The sequence below is a fragment of the Elephas maximus genome, chromosome 3, assembly GCF_024166365.1.
Source record: "Elephas maximus indicus isolate mEleMax1 chromosome 3, mEleMax1 primary haplotype, whole genome shotgun sequence".
Classification (NCBI taxonomy): Eukaryota; Metazoa; Chordata; class Mammalia; order Proboscidea; family Elephantidae; genus Elephas; species Elephas maximus.
Window position 1 is genome coordinate 194,687,244 of NC_064821.1, and position 17,483 is coordinate 194,704,726.

Genomic DNA, 17,483 nt, shown 5'->3' on the forward strand with positions numbered 1-17,483 from the left:
AGGAGGAACTAATGGCCATCGGAGCTGAGCCTCCCCATATTGCCCAGAAAGTCCCGAAGCTCATGAGGGCAGCTCCTTCAGCACTACACGCTGACAGGGCACTCTCCTTCCCCAGAGACCCTAGAGTTTCTCGTGGGGCCTGAAAAGGGCTGTCTACTTGAACCCCACTTTTGTTCTGCTAGCCATCCTGAGTTAGAACATAACTGTGCCCCTGCCCAACCAGTCTTGTTCTGAACCACTTAGTAAGAATGGGTCTTAAGACGTGAGGCCAGGCTCCTCCTGGTTTGTTATCTCCACAGCTCAAAGAAAAAGTAGGTCCAATTCTAAGTTTCCCATTTTTAGGTGAGCTTTTGTGGGGCTTCCTTAAAAAAAGATTTCTTTCTCAAGTCCAGGGAATGGCTCAGTTATACCCAAGGGGGGTGACCCTCAGAGCCACATTCTCTCTCTGCACACTGCTTGGCAACATCTCCTCACTAGCTGGTGGACTTCTCCCCCAGGGTAGGAACAAAGAAGGAGCAGCTTCACTCACTGTCCTCAGGGCAGGGACCTAGTTCATGGCTGTCCCTGGAGTCAGAGACCAGGGGCTCCTTGGCTGGGGGTGAGAGGGAACTGTCTGTCCATCTTGCCGCCTCTGTGTGGAAACTGCCCACAGGTGTTGTGCCACCAGATGACTCTCCACCAAGGGACTTCAGCAGCTCTCTGTGGGCCAGCTCCATGTCCTGGAAGAGGGGTAATGTCTGTGCTCAGGTCCTTCTATTTGTAAGGCCCCTGTGCTAGGCTTGGGGATGGGGCTGTGATGGAGGGTGGCTGGTTGGACATGGCAGAACAGGATCTAGATGCACACCTCGCTCATAGGAAATGGTCTTGGGTGATAGACTGAGGCCTCCAGAGACCCAAACCCTGTTTCCCTCACCTTGAGCCTATTGAGCTTGAGGGTGAGCTGCTCGATGGTTCGAAAGATCATGCCCACGTCCCGGAGGCCCAGGCTCGGGGGAGAGCGGCTGGAGTGTCTTTGATCTCCGTTGCCTCCCCGCAGCTGGGGCTGAGGCTCTGCCTGCCACGTAGGGAGGCCGTCAGGCTGTGGGGGGCTGGTGGGTGCCCCTGAAGTCTCGGTGCTGGAGTCCAGGGGTCCTGCTGGCATGCTGACATAAAAACAGTTCCCTGTGCCCCATAGCAAGAGAAGGAGATTAGGAGGCAGATACAGAGTCTCAGCCATTCCCCACTCCCTCGGTGTTCCCCATGCAGATGGACAGAACAGGGCCAGAGGGGCCCTGAGCAGGGCAGCCTTATCCTGCCTACCGGTCTCCTAAACCTTCGCCTCTAGAGAGCCTCCTGGGTGCAGTGTTGCTCAGCCTGCACAGGCCCGGGAAGATGCGCAGGGGTGGGAGCTGGTGAGAGGCAGCAGGAGTCAGTGTTTCATGTGGGAACCAGGGAGGTTGGGGTAAAGAGATGCCGGGCTGGTTTCAGGCCTAGTGGTGTAGTGGTTAAGGGCTATGACTGCCGACCAAAAGGTCAGCAGTTCGAATCCACCAGGTGCTCCTTGGAAACTCTATGGGGCAGTTCTACCCTGTCCTATAGAGTCTTTTATGAGTTGAAATTGACTTGACGGCAACGGGTTTGTTTAAGGAGCAAGCAGAAGCCTCTCACCTGCCCGTCTTAAGCTCTGCTGAGTGCTTCCCCACTGCCTCAGGCCTCAGGTGCCATCTATTCCACAATCCTGTAGATAACTAGACCCTCAGAGGGAGGTCAGAGGCCGCTGGAGGAGGGGCCCGGAGCAGCTCTGATGGCAGTCAAGCACTGAGGACCCTGGGAGGCCAGTGAAGCATATATATTTCCACAGGGACACTGGAGTGGTGGCTGGGGTGAGGGATGTGGCAGCTCAGAACGTCAGGTTAAGGAGGCTGGGCCTGGGCACCGGGCCAGGCTTCCCTGCTTCACTTGCAACTGAATACAGGCTGCTTAGCCCCACTGCCCTGCAAAGGGGCCTGTACAGCTCTCAACAAGTGGTTTCTTAAAGCTGAAAGTCAGACCTGATGGCACGGCACCTACTCTCCTTTCAGCAGGCCCATGTCCCACTTCTCACCACTTCCAGACAGCTGAGGGAAAACGTACATTGCCTGTGTGTGTGCACACATGCCTGCAGGCAGGGGCCTGACCCCCGAGCCCAGCTCTGCCCCACAGGCCCCATGCTCCAGCCCTGGCCTGTCTTTGCTCCAAGGAGAAGTGTATTACCCGCAGCCTTTGCTCCGCCTTCCACGTCAGGTGGCTCAGGCTCTGACTGGCCACTCTCTGGTAGTGCAGGGACAACCTTGCTGCCTGCCACCTCGGCTGCACCGACACCGACACCACCACCACCACCAGGGAGAGGAGACCGAAAGAAAGACAAGGAAAGGGAAGGGGCGAGAGTAGGAAGGAGAGGGAGAAAGAAGTAGGGACAGGGTGGGGGAGAAAAAGGGAAGAACAAAGTGAACACAAGGTAAAACATGATCACAATCCAGGGACTACAGAGAACTTTTCCACCAATTCACCAAAAGAGAAGGAAGGTCAGCTCCCAGAAACCCAGGAGAGGGGCAGGCCTTGGGCAGATGGAACAAAAAATGCTACTGGAAAGGAAGCAGAGCTGAACACTGGGGAAGATAAGAACCCCCCTCGCACACTAACTCAGCTCCCATCCCGCCCATCGTGAGTACCCAAGGCTTCACTTCATTTTTCTTGCCAAGCTCCTCAGACCAGCCTTCTCTCTTCTTCAGTTTATTGTTCTCAGCCCCTGGGACCTCCTTCCCTTGGGCTCAGACAGACCTGTCTGCCTCCATCCTAGCTAGTCCTGGTTTCTCTTGTCCCAAAGCTGTCCATGATGTTCCACAATCTGCGGTCTTCCCTACCACCTCACTCACCCGACCGCACCTCCTGACTCCCCAGGGTCTTCCCAGCCATGTCCTACAGCCGCTCCTCTTTCACCAACCCCTGTGCCCAGCTCGCATCTCCACATCCCCACACAGCCTGTAACTTCATCACTGCCCTCTGCAGTGATATCTGCCTTGTCTTTTTGGATCTGAGGCTCCTGAGAAAAGCCACATCTGTTCCTCGGGACTGGAAGATCAGAGAGTACTAATGAGAACATTTATTGAAGCTTGACTTGTACCAGGCAGCAGGTTATATCCCCATGTTACAGAATGAGGTTGGGGGAGGACTCGGAATTGTGTCCAAGGTCACCCAGTAAGTGGCAGAGCTAGGGCTCTGAACCTCGGCTGTGCAACTCCAAAGCCTTTGTTTGATCTCAGCATGTCTCCTCTGCTCAGGGTCCAGAGCAGGCCGGTGCTCACAAGGCCCAGGGGTAAGAGTGGGGCAGGACGCAGCGGAAGACTTGCCTCTACCCTAGCAACACCGGGCCTTTGTCTCCCCGTGGCCACCCGGATTGGTTTTACCTTTTCTCACAACTTTGTAAGTTCCTGCTGCTTCTGTGCTTGAAACCTCTTCGGCTGGACTCCTATCCAGCTCGGGCAACTCCCAGATCCCAGAATTTCTGGTTCTTGGGGGCAAGTGTTCCAGAGAACAGGGAGCCCCGTCTTCTAGCTCTGGCCGGCTCCCTTCTAGCCCAGGCAGCTGGGCGTTGTCGCCTTCACCCCCAGCAGGGGCCCGCCCTGGGGAGCCTGGGTCCCAGGGGTGAGAGGTGACGCTGATGACAGAAGGGGTGGGTGTCAGGTCATCCTCAGGCTCCCCGGTGGCCTGTGGTTCTGTGGTGTGACTCGGCAGCAGGCGCCACAGGATCAGGTGCCTCAGGTTCTCCACTGGAGGGGAAACAGGGTGATGGCTTCCTGGCACACGGCTGCACACACCAGTGGGGGAGGGCGCAGAGCAGGTGGCAGTCTCCTCCCCCACCCCAGGCCTGGTGAACTGGCCTCGGTCGCAGGGTGGAGCTGGAGACTCTGCCAGCTGGCGGGTGGTGGCGGGATCGCGTGTGTGACATGTGCCTCTCCGAAGCACATCCAGGGAGCACCTCTGAGCAGGGGCTGGCCATGCTACCAGGGCATTTGGGGCTGACGGCAGGGTCCTGAGGCACTCACCATCTTCCAGGGCTGCCTCGGCAAGTCCTTCCATGAACAGAGGGCCTGGGAGGGGCAGGTGGATGGGGTCCCTTGTCCTGATGCCCGTGTTCTCTCCACCCAGGGATGAGGAGGGGTGAGGAAGGGTCCCCAGCTTCTCCTCCTCTCCAGTGCCCTCCTGCTCAGGATCCTCTGGCAGTACTGGGTGTGTCCCTCTGATCCTCTGCTGGGGACCGATGTCTGCTTTGGAGGAGCAGGGAGTGTAAGACAGGGAAAGACAAAGAGCGGTAGAGGGCCCCTCTGGATCCAAGGGGCTGGGAACAGTGACTGATTCGCTCCCTGCACAAATGTCTACTGAGCGCCTACTATAGGCAGGCACTTGGCATACATCAGTCAACAAAACAAACCAAGTTCTCTGCCCCTAAGGAGCTTAAATTCTAGCAGGCGGACGCAGAGAAATCATGAAATAACCAAGTAAATTCTGTAGTTTGTTAGAAGGTGGTAAGTGCTACGGGAAGTATGAAGAAAGAGCAGAGCGTGGAGACTGAAGAGGGCTGGTCAGAGAAGGTACTGCTGCAGAGGCGGCATGGGGGCAGACCCGAGGGCGTGGGAGGGGCTGGGGGAACAGCATTCTGAGCAGAGGGAAACAGAACAGGGACCAGCCAGGGAGCCCACGGCTTCTCTCCAAACCGAAGATCCTGAAGTTATTTCACACGCGAACTCTCAATGAGAATTCTCTGGGTCTCCCCTAGTTCCATCCCAGGAACTTAGACCCTTTGAGCTCCCACTTCTTCTCTGATGATTTTGCTCCCATACCATTGTAACCCCTGTTCTCATTAGCCAGCCCCAGCTGAAGGAAACAGGGCTCCAGACTCCCCGCACTGTTCTTCTCTTCCTCTAAATAGCTGTCACCCAGAGCCAGAATGGAATCCCTGTCCAAGTGAGCTAGACTGCACTCTTAGTCTGTTCCCTTCGCCTCCCAGGTACCTTCCTCACACCCTTTCTTCCCCCTATTCTTATCAAAGCTGCACTCCTCTGGCCCCTGACATTCAGAGCTCCACCTAATTTGGTCTTGTCTGCCTTTTCCCTTTGAGTCTCTCCCCTCACCCCCACATCTACAACCCCCCTACCCTGGCCACTTCCCTACCTCTGTCTACAAAATATGGCCTGGATGGGCCCCCACGAGAGAGTGCAGGGGCCTTACCTCCAGGCAGCTCCTCGGGCTCTGGCTCAGAACACCTTCTTGGGAATGCTTCGGAGTCATCCAGTCCTACCCTGAGGGAGCGACCAAGCAAAGGTGAGACAGCAGCACATGGCAGACCCTGACTGCTGGCCAGGATGCAGAGTTGTCATGAAATCCCACCCTGGACCTCCAAGTTAGAGGGGGCCACAAAGCAGTGGGGTCCAAGGAGGGCAATGGCAGGCTTCACCACCTGCTTGGTCTGGCTGACAACCTGGAGAGGAAACGGGGTGCTGGCCAAACGCCTCCCAGTCCCTCCTTCAGGCACAGCCTGCATTCCTGCCGGTGGCAGAGCAGACGGGTACAGGGGGCAGAGACATGGGGATGTTCCTCCCTCTGCCTGGGCCGGGAGCCCTTCCTCTCCCGCTCCTAACATGTTCCTGTGGAGGGGGGCTGTCCATCCCAAGGCTGAAGGGCTTAGAAGCCCAGAAAACAAGCAGTTTGGAGCAGGGCTGGGCCAGGGCTGTGGAGGGCTAAGCACTGCACCTGCTGGGTGCCGGGCCCTGGTGGGCTGCCCCCTGGGGGCCGGGGGGTGGGGGATGGACAGGCGGCGGGGCGGTTCCGGGGTGCCGGGTGGCGTTCCGCACGGCCTCTTCTAAGAGCTCCATCCATCTGTTGCCCGGCAGAACAGAGAGGACTGGTGTGAGAACAAGACAAGGGCACCTCCGCCTCCCCCACTGAGCCCACTGCTCTGAGCTTTCAAGGCCGCTCCATGCCCTGGCCCTGAGGCTCTTTGCCTGGCAGGTTCCCATCTCCCCAGAGTCCTGGCTGGTGGCTTCCTTGGGGTTGTATTACTCACAACTACCAATTACTGAACACCAACCCTCGGTTAGGCTCTGTGCTAAGTGTTTCTACACTTTTTCCTCTCAAAATTACCCTGAAAGAGGTTATTTTATCCACTTTTTTACAGATAAGAAGGCTGAGGTTGAGAAGCTGTCTGACTCAGCCTGTCTCCTTCCACTATACCACGCCACCTACAGCGGCTGGTAGGAAATCGGGGGTGGCGTGAGGGTCCTGGAGGCAAGCATCTGAGAAGAATGCATACATTTAAAATGCCTGATGGGGAAGGGAAGAAGCGTGGGGACAGAGGGGAAAGAAGCTGAAGCAACGGATGGAAGATGCTGGAAACTCAGATTGTTCTTATATGGGGGGAGGGGCTGGTCACAGGCTCAGGATGGGTGATCTTCTGACAGTTCCTCTATGTCTGTCCTACCTCCCACTCCCATTGCCTTGCCTGTCTCCCCACCCTGTGCCGGCTCTGGGGCCCAGCCCCGACCTCACGGCCCACCGTCCTCATACACACCACCCTGGTCCCAAGGGGACGGCGGCTACGTGTGACCCCTCAGTCAATTCTCACGTGTTCTTGTCTGATGACGTCAAGGCAACCAGCTCATAGATCTGGGGTGGGCCTAGCTCGGAGGTGCAGATGATGAAGAAGGCCCGTTTATCTGTGAGGAAAGGAAGGAAGAAGTCTGTACTGGGATGGCAGAGGTATGCCTGCCATCTGGCCCAGGGCAATGGAGTACAGACTCGAAGCCCTGACCCTTGACACTGGGGAAGGATGTAGTATGAGACAGACCTGGGCCATCTGGACCCACCTAGGAGCCACTTACAAGAGGGACACAGGCAGTTCTGGGCCCCTACTGTCATCCTTCAAAGCCACCCCCATCACTGCCTACTCTACTAACAGTGACTGCTGGCATCTCTATGTTGCTCATGGGCTGTAAGACTTTGTCACACTCATCATTCCTTCTAATCCCCCCTAGAGGGAGGACAGATATTGTCCCCATGTTACAGATGAAGGAAGTGAACCCAGGGAATTCTGGTTGCTGACTTCTGGTCCAGAGTCCTTTCTTGTACACACTCATCAGTGAAACGCCTCCGTCCGCTGGACTTGGCTCTGTACTATGGCTGCTCTGCCCCGGTCACTCTTCTGGCAGGAATTCCTGTCCTGCTCTTCGCTGTCCGATCCCATTCTTCCCAACCCTGCTGAGACATCCTTAGCCCATCTCAGGTGCCCACATCCCATCCAAACCAGCCCTGTGCTTGAGGGCTGACCAGCCCACTGAGGTTGTCCATCTTCACCTTGGTCCCTAGCCTATCCCTCTGAGGACTACCTATGGGTGGGACCACCTGTTCCTTCTCAGGCCGGAGCAGTGTAGAAGGAAAGGAACACAGGTAGACAGATAAATCCTGCAGGGCCCCAGGTTGGCCCCCAGCACCCAGTGCTCACTGGACACCAATAACAGCCAGGGCCATCTCCTCGTGCGTACCTGTGGCCACGGAGCGGATGAGCACAGCATTGAGCTTGAGCACGGGGCTGAAGGTCTGCTTGCTGTCTGAGGAGCCCGCGGCTGTCTTGCTGTGACACTTCAGGAGCAGCTTCTCATCCTGCTTCTGCAGCAGCACCAGGAGGTCCTCCAACAGTAGCACATGCAGGTCTGGAGGGACGTGGCGGGTGTGAGGCGGCCATCGCTGCCCGCGCACTCTCGTTAACACAATGGGGCACCAGAGGCTTTCAGATGCATGCCTCCCGGCTCTAGGAAACTCAGGGAGCCTGGGGACCCCAGCTCCTTTCTCTTGGTCACTCCCTCACCACACTGTATTGAAGAAGTCCTAAGCTATTCCCCCCCACCAAGTCTTGCTTCAAGTTGCCTCCCTGGCTACTTTATTTCCCCGTTTGGAGCAAAAGGTTCCAGGGCTTATGAAACAGACAGGGAGAAGCCCTGGGAAGGGAGAAGCCCTGGGAAGCCCACCCCACCACAGGGCCCTGGCACATACCCAAGGTCTTATCCTTGCTGATCCTCCAGGTCAAGGGCCCCTCATGAATCATCCTTCTGGTAGTAAGATCCAGGCTCTGTTAAGGAGATACCATTCACTCGTTCGTTCAACAAATATTTGAGAACCTTCTCATAGTGGGTTGAGTAGGTTCTGTGCAAAGTACTGGGAATCTAGTGGGGGATAAGACCCCCCCCCACATGCTGTCTACCTTCCTAAGAAAAGCAGACCCTGCTTTCCCAGCCCATGCCTTCAGCTTTAGTTCCTCCTAAACTATTTCCACCTTTACCTCAAGCTCCCATCGTGTTCTTATCACCACCCCCCACCCCCGCCCCTGCTGAGTCCTAACATGTAACGTCTTCACTTGGTGGGTCTATCTAGGGATGAGATGGCAGTGATAACATGGTGTGTGTATTCTAGGGCCCATCACCACCATCATATCACAGACAGGTCCAGGTCTCTGACCTCTGAAACTCTCCAGGCCGTGGCCAGAGTTCTGCTCCTAAGAGTGCCCGGAAGAGAGAGAGAGAGATCCTGCTGCAGCCTCTGCCTCCTACCTTGAACTCTACTGCCAGAAGGTTGCTGGCCCTCTCCAATGAGGTGGTATCCAGGCGTTTCTGGTAGCCCTCCAAACGGTGCCGGTTCTCTGTCTGCTTTACGGCTTCGTTCACGTACTTAAGAATTTCCCGGCACTGATCCCGGGCCCGGCAGAGCTTCTCGTGCTCACAGGTGCCACCTACCACACAGGGTAGAGAAGATGGTTAGGGGCTCCACCTGCAGTCTGTCTGGCTACCTGTATCCATCCATTACTTGTCTGTCAGTTTGTTGTACTCTGGTGGCTTGTGTGTTGCTGTGACACTGGAAGCTATGCCACTGATATTTCAAATACCAGCAGGGTCACCCATGGTGGAGAGGTTTCAGGAGAGCTTCCAGACTAAGAAAAACCAGGAAGAAGGACCTGGTGATCTACTTCCAGAAAAAAGTGGCCAGTGAGAACCTTACAGATAGCAGCAGAACACTGTCTGATACATGCTGGAAGATGAGCCCCTCAGGTGGGACGGCACTCAAACACAACTGAGGACACAGTCACTGCAACAATGGGCTCAGACACAGAAAGGATTGTGAGGATGGCGCAGGACCGGGCAGTGCTTCCTTCTGTTGTACATGGGGTCGCCAGGAGCTGGAACTGACTCAACGGTACCTAACAACAATCTGCATCCATGGTGAACGGCCTGCCTCAAACCAGTCGGTATGGATGGTTATAGATAAACTACAGATGCCTAACCTTGAAGACCTTTAGTAGTAAGGTTAACTTTTACTGCGTGTCCAGGGTTTTAAACCACTGTTTTGTTCTTTTTTTTGCAGAAGATATTTTAAAAAATTTTTCATTCATTTTAAATTCTCCATAAACTAAAGATATTTTCACTGCTAACAGCAACATCCTCATGGTAGGTCTCATTTTCCTTTGGTTTTTTTTTTTTTTTTAATTTTTTAATTGTACTTCAGATGAAGGTTTACAGAACAAACTAGCTTCTCATTAAACAGTTAGTACACATACTGTTTTGTGACATTGGTTACCAACCCCACAACATGTCAACACTCTCCCTTCTCGACCTTGGGTTCCCTATTACCAGCTTTCCTGTCCCCTCCTGCCTTCTAGTCCTTGCCCCTGGGCTGGTGTGCTCCTTTAGTCTCCATCTGCTTTATGGGCCTAATCTTTGGCTGAAGGGTGAACCTCAGAAGTGACTTCATTACTGAGCTAAAAAGGCATTTGGGGGCCATTCAGACCACTGTTTTGAAGACACTGTGCTAAAGGCACTGTGCCTAGACCACAGCCAGCTCTACTGACAGCCAAACAGGACTATGGGTGAGCAGGGACTATGGGCGATGGCAATGATTATGCCTGTAGGAAAGCCGGATCAAATCGGGCTCAGGTTCCTCTATATTCTGACTCCAGTGTTCCAAATCTGACGGTGGTGGAAGATGCTCAGGACCCCAGGGGCTTGGGGTTAGACCCCCTACTCAGCCTGGTCCCCTACTCCTCTAAGGTTGTGTCTCTAGTGCAATACCAGGTAAGTCCAGCAGGAAGGTGACCAAAACCAAACCAAACCAACTGCTGTCGAGCTGATTCAGACCCATGATGACCCCATGCGTTGCAGAGGTGACTAGCACTCCACAAGGGCAGTGAAAACCAAACCTGATGCCGTTTCCAAGGCTGTAATCTTTACTGAAGCAGACTGCTCCACCTTTCTCCTACAGAGTGGCTGGTTGGTTCGAACCAATGACCTTTTGGTTAGCAGCCGAGCGCTTTAACCACTGTACCATGAGGGCTCCTTAGGGGACTGACCAAAAACCAAAACCAAACCCACTGCCGTCAATTCTGATTCATCATGACCCTACAAGACAGAGAAGAACTGCCCCACAGGGTTTCCAAGGAGCGGCTGGTACATTCAAACTGCTGACCTTTTGGTTAGCAGCCACAGCTCTTAACCACTGCACCACCAGGGCTCTGGCAGGTAAAGTGGGCCTCAACTCCAACCACGGTCCCTGGTGTGGGACCATGATCTTCCTGAGGAACCGAGGCGTATTCCGCGGGACAAGCTGTGTCCACTTAGAGGGTGCTGTTTTCCTCTGCTTTGCACAAAGGCTCCATACAGACCAGCGGCGGCCCTGCCCTCTCCCACTGTCAAGCACTTTGTATTTCCCAAAGTGCGTTTACAATTACTATCTTCTTTGAGACTCACTCTAATAGGATATGGATGAAGACACTGAAGGCCAGAAAAGTCGAGTGGCTTGCTAAAGGTCACAAAGCAAGTTCGTGCTGGAATTAGAATTTGAAACAAGGTCTCCTGACTCCCAACGCCAGCCCCTCTCCATGCCCTACCCTCGGTGTGCTTGATGATGTTTTCCAGCAGCAGTGGGTACTTGGTCAGCCGCTGCATCTCGGAAATGATGAGGTCTCTAAGCTGCAGCCGCCGGCACTGGGGGTGGCTCTCCGCCTCCTAGACGGCAGGAGAGGAAGACAAGAGAGAAAGGTCTCAACCTGTGGTTGGGAGCTGGCTCAGGGGCTCAGGACCAAGGTGGACATAAAAGTGCCAAATGGTTCCTAATCCCAGATGCGTCATTCAGAATTGCTGATGGCAGCTTCTTCCTTTAATATTTAGCGGGGGGAGGGATGGGGGCAGGCACTATTCCTATTTTATAGACAAGGAGACTGAGACCACAGAATTAATCCATCTAAGCACACACAGGTACTGGTAGGTGAGCCAGGCTTCTGACTGCTAATCTAGTGTTCTTTTCAAGGAACAGTGTCCTCTATCTGGAGAGTGTGAATGTGTCAATGTTTTCTGAAGGGATGCTGTGGGAGGGTACATAGAGTTGCCAGATGGAGCGTGGAGCTGGGGGCCAGAAGGAGGGAAGCTCAGGAGACCCTTGGTGAACTTCGTGGAGATGACAGAAGGCTGAGGGATGGCCAAGGAAGTACCTGCATGAAGAGCTGGAAGCGGCTCTCCTTGCGCTGCTTGGTCTTGATCAGCTCCAGGGCTATCGACTGATAGGAACAGAACTGAGCAGCCACCTGCTGGAGTTCCTCTCGGGCAGGACCATCAAACTGAGAAGCAGAAGGGACACCCGCCCATACATCACACTCCTGTCTGGACCTGTCCCTTCCCTACCTCCACCCCTGCCACATCCCCTAGCCTTGGGGAATGGGACCCTGAATCCCCCAATCTCCTGCCAAGCAACACAAGTTTGGAGCCATACCCGTGCCAGCATGAGGTCACTGATTTCTTTGATGATGGGGCCCTCCTCCCGGAGCTTCTTCATGGCTTCACACCAGGAATCTGGGGCGAGGAGGGAAGAAACAGACCCGTCTGGGGCTAAGCTGCACTGCCAGACCTTTTGTGACGGAGAAAAAAGGGACCTCTGACAGCAGTGCTGTGGGGAAGGGTCTGGACAAGGAGATTCCTAAACTGTTTTACTTTTGGGGGAACTGAATGCTGTTTTCACCTATTCTCTCCTGAAAGAAGACTGGACGGGGTTACCTGCTCAGGGAGGCTCTGCCATGTGGGTGAAGGTTAGCCAGAGGAGGAATTGTAAGGGATGGAAGACGGCAGATAGGGTGGACAGGCTCCTTACTGTGGATCTCTATGAGTTCAGGCAGGTTAGGAAAGAGCCGGGCCAGCTCCTCCCGGGGCATCAGGTTCTCCTTCTTCATCCGCTGGTAGAAGATTAGGTCCAGGACACGGAGTGTGCGCAGATGGGATGCTTCGGTCACAAAGAGCTCTGAGTGGTGGTTGTGGCGAGGAAAGGTGGGAGGGAGGGAGAAAACAGGTGAGCAAGGATCTAGAGTCACTACCCTGATCCCCAAACCACTTTGCTTTTGGGGGAACTGGAGTGTTGGTTTAAGATCATTCATCAAAGGGCCAGAACTGAGGTGGACCTTACAGGTACAGGCAACATGTGCCTGGTCCTGCCCTCCAGGGACTCCCACCCAATTTACCTCTTTGCCACACTTTTCGTCTCAGGTGCCCAGGACCTATTGCCACACAAGTCTGAGTGGAAGTGGGGGGAAGTACAGCAGGCTCACCATTTATGACCTCCTGTCGGTCAATCTCCCTCTGGCTTAGCCCAGCCACCACATCCTTGCCCACAGTATGCTGCCAGTTCTGGGCATCTAGCTCTGGTTCCAGGTCAGACAGCTGGCCCAGATCATCCTCTAGGGGGTGGGGAAGGAGGGCATCTGTGCAGAACACCAAGCTGGGGGACTCAATGCTCCTGGGGAAAACGGGAAGCTTCACTCTGGAGGAAGAGCTCACGCACAGGGCTTGTCCCTCCCTCTCCTGTCCAACCTGCTTGCCCCATGCCCATGGGACACCAGTGGGCCATGAAGAGATGCACACCCAGTCAGGCACTCAGGGGCCGGGAAGGGCAGCTGAGCATGGACAGGACCAAGATACCCAACAGAGATGCTACCATGCCTACCACTCACCTGCGGCCCATTTTGGGGGTGAAGGGAGGGGTTGGGTTTTCAAGAGACCTATGGAGAGAATGTCAACTCTCAGCATCCTTCACTCTACCCCCACCTCTGCCCCCTAGGTATCAACGGGTAGAGTCACTTGGGCCCCACCCACCTGGTGGAGAGGCTGGAGGCAGAGGACGAGGCCGACTGGTGGAGGCGAGTGGCCTCCGCAGCAGCATCCATGTCAACGTCACTGCGAGAGCGGGGCACGTTCTCCGCCTTCCGAGACCGCTTCATCTCTTCTCGGCCCTTTAGGCTCTCAGAGCGGCCCAGGCGGATCTCTGAGCGGGAACTGGGAGGAAAAGGACAAGAGGCCTTGAGGTCTTACGTCCTGGCCCACTTTTATCTGCTGCATTATCTTGAGGGTCCTCAATGCTGTGGGCTCTTCACCCTACCCCCAAAGGACCAGAACACCTGGACGGCCGAAGCTTCTCGATGACAAACCAGCAGGGCACCCAGCTCCTCTTCCTCTCCATTGCCCTTCTGCTCAGGATCCCCTACTGGTGCCGGGTGCTTCCCCCCGACCCTCTGCTGGGGCCCAGCAAACCATTTTTGCTGTTCTACACATTTCTCCCTCTCCCCAGCCTAGCTTGATGGATAGAGCTGCTCATCTTCCTGACCTATCAGGAAGGGATTCTAACAAGAAGATAAAATTTGAGACTAATAGAATTAGACCTGTGTGTGTCCAGAGGTCCAAGAGCCTAAGTCCCCATCAGGAAAGCTGTGGACACCACAGCTCCTCTCAGGAACTACAAGGACCTGCCTTCCCCGGCCCTGGGGCCAGCTAGTAGCCAGCCCATCCTGTCCCCTGCTTTGACTCAGCTGGAGGCGGTTCTCCTCTTTACAAGAGCTTCTAAGAGGGAGTACAGTCACTATCTCTACGTACTTATTCTAGGGTTCTCCCCCCACAATGCCTGTCAGAAAATTCTATCTGCTGTTGGATTCCCACTCCTCCAGTTGTGATGCGGATCCCATCCATTCTTATCTTGACAGAATCCTTCCTAAGCTTCCATTTCCCCTCTTGGCAGCAGACCAGCTGGGCAGGGCACTTTAAGGGGTCTGTTTACTACTGGTGAAAGGCAGAAACCGGCTCTGTGGCTGCCATGGCTGGCCATTGAGTGCCTCTAGGGCTTGATGAGATGCTGACGACTGGGTGTTGCTCTTTTTTGAGCCCTGCAGTGTCTCAGCCCTGAGACAGCTGGCATCTCTGACCCCTAGCTGCCCTAGGATGGTGCCTCCCCCATGGCCCTGCTGGGCTGGTTCCTTGCTGACATTATTACTAATCTATATCCTGCTCTGCCCCTAGGACCACAGAGGCCTAGAGACATCTAGAGAGCTGAGAATAGCATAGCAGGGTACTGCTGTGAGGGAGCCAAATGGTTTGGTCTCCATTCATCAAGTCTTTCCGAACAGCCAGGGGCTCCAAACTGGAGCTCACCTCCTGGGGTCCTGGAGGTCTGTCCACAGGGCTAGAGAACATATTGCCAGCTGATCCCCTACTCAACTCACCCCCTAGAAATCTGTTACAATTCCAACCCAAACCAGAACCAAACCAGCTGCCATCGAGTTAACTCTGACTCATCAAAGTCCCATGCGTGTCCGAGTAGAACTGTGCTTCATAGAGTCTTCAATGGCTGATTTTTTAAAAGTAGATTACTGGAACTTTCTTCTGAGGCACCTCTAGGTAGACTAGGAACCACCAACCCTTTGGTTAGCAGCAGAGCACGTTAACCATTTGCACCACCCAGGGACTCCAACGCCAACTCGGACTAACTCAAAACACTTTTCGCCAGCACTCCTCAATGGGTCGCTTGAACACCATGATAAACCTTACCCAGGAGTTTACTGGGGCGGCAGAGCTAAGTCCCTTCCTTTAGGTACTAAGAAGTGAGGCACATAACACACTTCTGGTCAAAGCCTTCTAGACCTGGGAGCTTCTCAGACCTACCAAGTATCTGTAACGATCTCTCACCCACTATGCTGCTAAATACTCTTTTTTCCAAGAATGCCAATTAGCTTATAGTGATCAAATCCAAAGGCTTCTAGGGTAAATTTATGTGCTAACTTCAAGAATACAAGTTGGCAAATGGTCTCAAATATTTTCCCCAAATTTTTATACAGTATCTTATATTTGATATAGCTGTAAGACCGTGCCTACTACACAGCAATCACATAATTTGTGTATTTAATTTACCCAGTAATTTTAGGACTCAACTTCTCACCCTAGAACAAATCTAACCTTTTCCTCTTGCTAAACTTTTGTTAGTTCTCACTATGGCAAAACCTTTAACATGCAGTAAGCTTGTAAGGGCTTCACATAAACAGAAAGGCATTAACTTACATACAAGCAGGAATGTCGGACTTATAGTCTAACAATTCACTATTTCAGAGGGGAGATGGTTTGAATATCGAGACGGCTGGACTGACTGGAGTCCTGGTGATGCAGTGGTTAAGGGCTATGGCTGCTAACCAAAAAGACAGGCAGTTCAAATCCACCAGCTGTTCCTTGGAAACCCTAAGAGGCAGTTCTACTTTATCCTACAGGGTTGCTATGAGTCAGAATCGACTTGATGGCAACGGATTTGACAGACTGACTCGTCTTTGTGCCTGCCTGTACAGTTCAGCTCAAGGGCTCTCAGACTTGAGTGCATGTAAGGATTATTTTTGTACACAGGAAATCACTATACCTCAAGGGTGGCACAAGGGATCTGCGAGGATATTTTTGACTATAGGCGATTTTCACTTTAGGTACTGGCTGTAGACGTTTAGACATAACTCGTCTGTTGCCATGCCACAGTAAAGAGCGAGCCAGTCCAAGAGTATGTTTCAATACCAGGGAAGGATTTCTAGTTAGAGCCTGACCAAAGATGGATAGTACGAGAGATGCCATAGTCTCAATTCCCTCCTTTCTTCTCAAAAAGGGAAGAGTTTGTTTTGAATCAATCAACTTGGTATGTCTTTACTGAGTGGGATATCTGGTGGCCCCCTGACACTGTTCGCCTTTAGGACTCAAGAAGGAGAACCTCATCTTGAGCTCTCTTCTTTACAGGCAGGCTAAGGTTTTGTCTGCCTGGGTCTTTTATTTCCCAGGACTCCTTTTCATCCCTCTCCAAAGTCTGTCTTCTCTATTCTTGTCCTTTAGGACTTCCTGGTTAGCTGCTTTAGAATATAACTAGCTCATTCTTGGGAGGGAGGCTGCTAATAGCTAAGGGATGGATCCAGAGGACATCTTAAAAGCATGCAGCCCCTGGGCTGGAACATCAGGGGTCCTGCCTGCTCTCCCAGTCGGCCTGATACACAACACATAGTGTGTCTTCTCCTGAAGTTCCTGGGGGAGACAAAGTCCTTCGGTGGCAACTTTATAGCCTAGCAGGAAGGAGTAATGTCGCTGAAATTAAAACCCTAGCTCCAAACCTTGCGCACGCACCCCTCAGGCAGCCTGCAAGCCCAAGCCAGCCACTGCTACCTGTCACCCTCCAGCAGGTCCTCAGGAAAGCTTCCTGTTGAGAGCCGCTGCGTCCCAGGCTCTGGGGCGTCATACTGCTGGTTGTTCTCAAAATGCTGAATGATGTTCCTCACATTCCCTGGTTTGACTAGAAGCAAAAAGAAAATGAAGGATGCTCTGTTTTCTGTTCAGGGACAACTCCTCACAGCTTCACTCCCCTGTGGCCCAAAAGACAAAGCGATGAGCAAGCATGATGAGAACAGCATGGAACAAAGAATCAGGGGGTGTGGGTTCTAATCCCGGCTTTTCTACTAATACGCTTGTAGCCATGGGTAGTCACTCTAGCTTTCTGGTCTCAGCTTCCTTGTACACAAAGGGCGAGGGTTTGGATGTACATTTTCTATGGAGGTTTCTTTTGGCTCTCACATTCTTTATTACAATGACAGTTTTGCTTAAAAACTATGACTAGATTTTCCCTAAGATTCACATACAGGTTTAAAAAAAAAAAAAAGCCAGGATGACCAAAAGCATACCTACATGCAAGCTGGCCATGTTGCCAAATTATGTCAGGCATTAAAAAAAAACAACTTTGGAGCCCTGGTGGAGCAGTGGTTAAGAGATCGGCTGCTAACTAAAAAGTGCGCAGTTAGAATCCACCAGGTGCTCCTTGGAAACCCTATGCACCAGTTCTACTCTGTCCTATACAGTTGCTATGAGTTGGAATTGACTCGACAGCAATGGGTTTGGTTTTTGGTGTTACTTTTAGTTCATTACTTCTGTTTTTTTCTCCTGATTCCGCTTCCTAGTCTTTCTTTCCCCCTCTCGTCTCCATCATTAAAGATTCAGGCCTCTATTACCAATGAGGGACGACCCACAAGGAAGAAGGGAGAACTGTCACTCTCTGGCATTCAAATTCCAGCCCCTTTTCAAAGCTAAGACAAAATAGAGTTGTTCTTG

The 17,483-nt window shown here is 53.2% G+C and overlaps 1 protein-coding gene across 9 annotated transcripts in view; it reads right to left on the reverse strand.

Moving 5' to 3' along the window:
* Window positions 1-17,483, reverse strand: part of ARHGEF11 (Rho guanine nucleotide exchange factor 11) — a 127,351-nt gene that overhangs the window by 1,180 nt on the left and 108,688 nt on the right. For 5 of the 9 annotated variants that reach the window (XM_049880831.1, XM_049880824.1, XM_049880829.1 and 2 more), the window contains 19 exons: window positions 16,548-16,674; window positions 13,194-13,373; window positions 13,052-13,099; window positions 12,650-12,837; window positions 12,199-12,345; window positions 11,824-11,903; window positions 11,546-11,671; window positions 10,946-11,063; window positions 8,619-8,797; window positions 8,065-8,140; window positions 7,557-7,724; window positions 6,641-6,731; window positions 5,770-5,895; window positions 5,248-5,318; window positions 4,065-4,286; window positions 3,426-3,788; window positions 2,233-2,328; window positions 914-1,161; window positions 530-719 (listed from right to left, as the gene is read on the reverse strand). In XM_049880831.1, coding sequence (XP_049736788.1) covers window positions 530-719; window positions 914-1,161; window positions 2,233-2,328; window positions 3,426-3,788; window positions 4,065-4,286; window positions 5,248-5,318; window positions 5,770-5,895; window positions 6,641-6,731; window positions 7,557-7,724; window positions 8,065-8,140; window positions 8,619-8,797; window positions 10,946-11,063; window positions 11,546-11,671; window positions 11,824-11,903; window positions 12,199-12,345; window positions 12,650-12,837; window positions 13,052-13,099; window positions 13,194-13,373; window positions 16,548-16,674 — 2,844 coding nt within the window. The remainder of the gene's footprint in view (window positions 1-529; window positions 720-913; window positions 1,162-2,232; window positions 2,329-3,425; window positions 3,789-4,064; window positions 4,287-5,247; window positions 5,319-5,769; window positions 5,896-6,640; window positions 6,732-7,556; window positions 7,725-8,064; window positions 8,141-8,618; window positions 8,798-10,945; window positions 11,064-11,545; window positions 11,672-11,823; window positions 11,904-12,198; window positions 12,346-12,649; window positions 12,838-13,051; window positions 13,100-13,193; window positions 13,374-16,547; window positions 16,675-17,483) is intronic. The other 4 variants (XM_049880825.1, XM_049880832.1, XM_049880827.1 and 1 more) reach the window with 2 other exon arrangements.